The following is a 3081-nucleotide window of genomic DNA, read 5'->3' on the forward strand; positions in this document are numbered from 1 at the left end:
CCTTCAACTCCTAGTTTCAAATCCTGTTGACCTCCCACCTCCCCACATGTTAAACTCTGCATGAACCTTTTCCACCCCCTGTATAGACTCTGTTGGACCCTCTTTCTACCCCGCTAGTTAAACTCCACCCCTTTTGACGCCCCCCTTAGTTAAACTCCTGTTGACTCCTTCACCCCTAGTTAAACTCCTGTTTGACCTTTTCCCAACCACCTCTCCCCCCTTAGTAAACTCCTGTTGACCCCTTCTCACCCTCATTAAACTCTGTTGACCCCTTTCACCCTCAGTTAAACTTCTGTTGACCCCTCTCACCCCCTATTTAAACTCCTGTTGACCCATTCTCACCCTCAGTTAAACTCCTGTTGACCCCTTTCCACCCCCTAGTTAAACTCCTGTTGACCTCCCACCTCCCCTAGTTAAACTCCTGTTGACCTCTTCCAACCCCTAGTTAAACCTCTGTTGACCCCTTCCACCTCCTAGTTAAACTCCTGTTGACCTCCCACCCCCCCAGTCTAATAACTCCTGATGCACCTTTTCCACCCTAGTTTAAACTCCTGTTGACCTCCTTCCACCCCCTAGTTAAACTCCTGTTGACCTCTTCCCACCCCCTAGTTAAACTCCTGTTGACCCCCTCCCACCTCCTAGTTAAACTCCTGTTGACCTTCTTCCACCTCCAGTTAAACTCCCATTGACCCCCTCCCACCTTCTTGTTAAACTCCTATTTACCCCTTCCACCCCCAAGTTAATCTCCGATTGACCCCCTCCCACCCCCTAGTTAAACTCCCATTGACCCCGGGTTAACCTCTTGTAGTTGGATATGTGCGAGTGTATGGACATTGTCAATTGATCGTATGCCGTGCATATTGGAACGTGGATGTTCCGATGCCATATCTGAAGCATGTTTTCTTGTATTGTCTCTCATTTCTTCCAGTATCTCTTGCTTTGGGCCTCAAGCATTGAAGGTTGCGGAATGTTAGCAGTTAATGTAGAAGCTCATTGTATAGGTAGAGTAACGTCACGCTTGATTGCTGTCGGGTGTTTCTAGGAGTCGCCACATGTCATCACCATGTCGTATCTTTGTAACGGACAAGTGCTGTTGCTGTAACTTCGCTGCATAGCACGAATATGTTTATAATACTAAGTATTTGTGATTCTATACCAACAGGTTACCACGGAAACGCACGTGAATGAAAAGTCGTTTCAAGATTCGAGATTTGAAGATCAGCAGAATCGTCTACACTCGGTAATTTTGTAATAAAGTGTAAATTCTATGCATAAAATATCCATGTAGCTACGTGTGTTTAATACGTAGATAAGGTACATTACTATAGCTGAATTGTTGGTTGTGAATGATACGTAATAATGCCGCACCAAACATCCTCTGTGAGTTGCTACTTTGTGTCGAGTCTGCTGGTTCGCATTGTGTGTGAAACAGAGGTTTTGTAACATTCTTGTATACGGCTTTAATATTCTAAATATACATGCAAATTAATGAAAATGCATATTTAATATATGTGGCTTCACGCTCTAACACAGTAAGTAGCAGCCATCATGTATACGCTGTCAATATGTTTACTCAAATAATATCATTCTCTTTGCATGAAGGCTGATCTGGAGAAGGGAGAGCTAATGTCCAAATACTCCGCTGTCAAGGAGATGGCCTATTCTCTCGAAGGTCAGGTCAAGAGTCAGACACAGCAAATCAGCCAGCTGAAGGATGAAGTGAACCAACACAAGGGCCAGGCAAATCAAATGAGGTACGCATGTCTGCTTGAATCGTGCAAACTAGTTGATACCGTCGTCGACAGATGGGTTAGAATACCCAGGCATGACACTGTGATTGCTGTAGGCAGTACATAATGCTTTATCAGCATACTTAGCAATGTTAAACACTAACAGTATAGCTTAAAGTATAAGCGAGTCACATTTACATGACTAGCGCGGTCGCTGTGCCCCCACAGTGCCCCTCAATGCCGGCTACACGTCTCACACTCGGCGGTACATTGCACTGCTAGTCCGGCACGGAGCAGTCTGTGATAGCGGCGGGACGATTCATCGGTATATTGATGTGTTGCGATACAGACCTTGAAGATACACGTATCGATGCGTTTGATCACCATTCACGATAGAAGTATCGGTACCCTACCGACTCAAATCCATATCATTTAGTAACGTTGCATCCAAAAACGCTAGAAACGTAACACGATTCGCAATTTCATAGCGTTTGTTGACTAAGCGCTCAACGATACACAATTTTGTAAGCATTCACAGGATTGGTGGAGTCCCGCTTAAGTGTATAATTTGCTAGGTAGTTTCCCTTGAAAGTATCGCGATACGTATTGTATCGTGAAGCAAGGTATTAGCCAGGAAAGAGTATTGTGGGAGTGCCAAAAAAACATTTGGGAGTGCAATTTTCTTTACGCAAACAAATGTACATGGCTTTAGATCGATATTTTAGGCCGTGCTACACATTTTTGGCCATGCAGTTTCAAAACTGACCGTGCAAATCACGGCTTCACGGCTCGCTGGCTAATACGTTGTCGTGAAGGCTCGTGATACTGATCGCATCGTGAAGGCTGTATCATGATACAGATCGTACCCGCATCATCCCACCCCTAGTCAGCGAGCTCAGTTATTAACTTCACCTCCGAACGGCACTCTCGGAGCAAACCAAAGCGGTCACTGTGATATTTATCCGTTCCATCTCCTTATTGTCGGGCAGACAACTTGCGGAGCAGACCGAGCGCAGTTTGGACGACCACCAGTTCCGGCTGTCGCGCAGGAGCGTAGACCTGCAGTCTGCTGAGAAAACTATACAGGATCTGCGTGCGTCGCTAGGTGCGTGCCGTTCTACGTTCGTTATGTTCTGTGGTGTTCGTTCTGTCTTGTCTGCATGTGTCTAGGAGTGTGTCGTTCTCTGTTCGTTATGTTCTGTGGTGTTCGTTCTGTCTTGTCTGCATGTGTCTAGGAGTGTGTCGTTCTCTGTTCGTTATGTTCTTTGGTGTTCGTTCTGTCTTGTCTGCATGTGTCTAGGAGTGTGTCGTTCTCTGTTCGTTATGTTCTTTGGTGTTCGTTCTGTCTTGT

At 45.6% G+C, this 3081-nt stretch overlaps 1 protein-coding gene across 1 annotated transcript in view; it reads left to right on the forward strand.

Moving 5' to 3' along the window:
* Positions 1-3081, forward strand: part of LOC106812052 (centrosomal protein of 135 kDa-like) — a 44247-nt gene that overhangs the window by 20539 nt on the left and 20627 nt on the right. The window contains exons 18-21 of the mRNA XM_014815816.1: positions 1163-1240; positions 1603-1754; positions 2720-2835; positions 3031-3079. Coding sequence (XP_014671302.1) covers positions 1163-1240; positions 1603-1754; positions 2720-2835; positions 3031-3079 — 395 coding nt within the window. The remainder of the gene's footprint in view (positions 1-1162; positions 1241-1602; positions 1755-2719; positions 2836-3030; positions 3080-3081) is intronic.

The sequence above is a fragment of the Priapulus caudatus genome, unplaced genomic scaffold (genome assembly GCF_000485595.1).
Source record: "Priapulus caudatus unplaced genomic scaffold, Priapulus_caudatus-5.0.1 Scaffold604, whole genome shotgun sequence".
Lineage (NCBI taxonomy): Eukaryota > Metazoa > Priapulida > Priapulimorpha > Priapulimorphida > Priapulidae > Priapulus > Priapulus caudatus.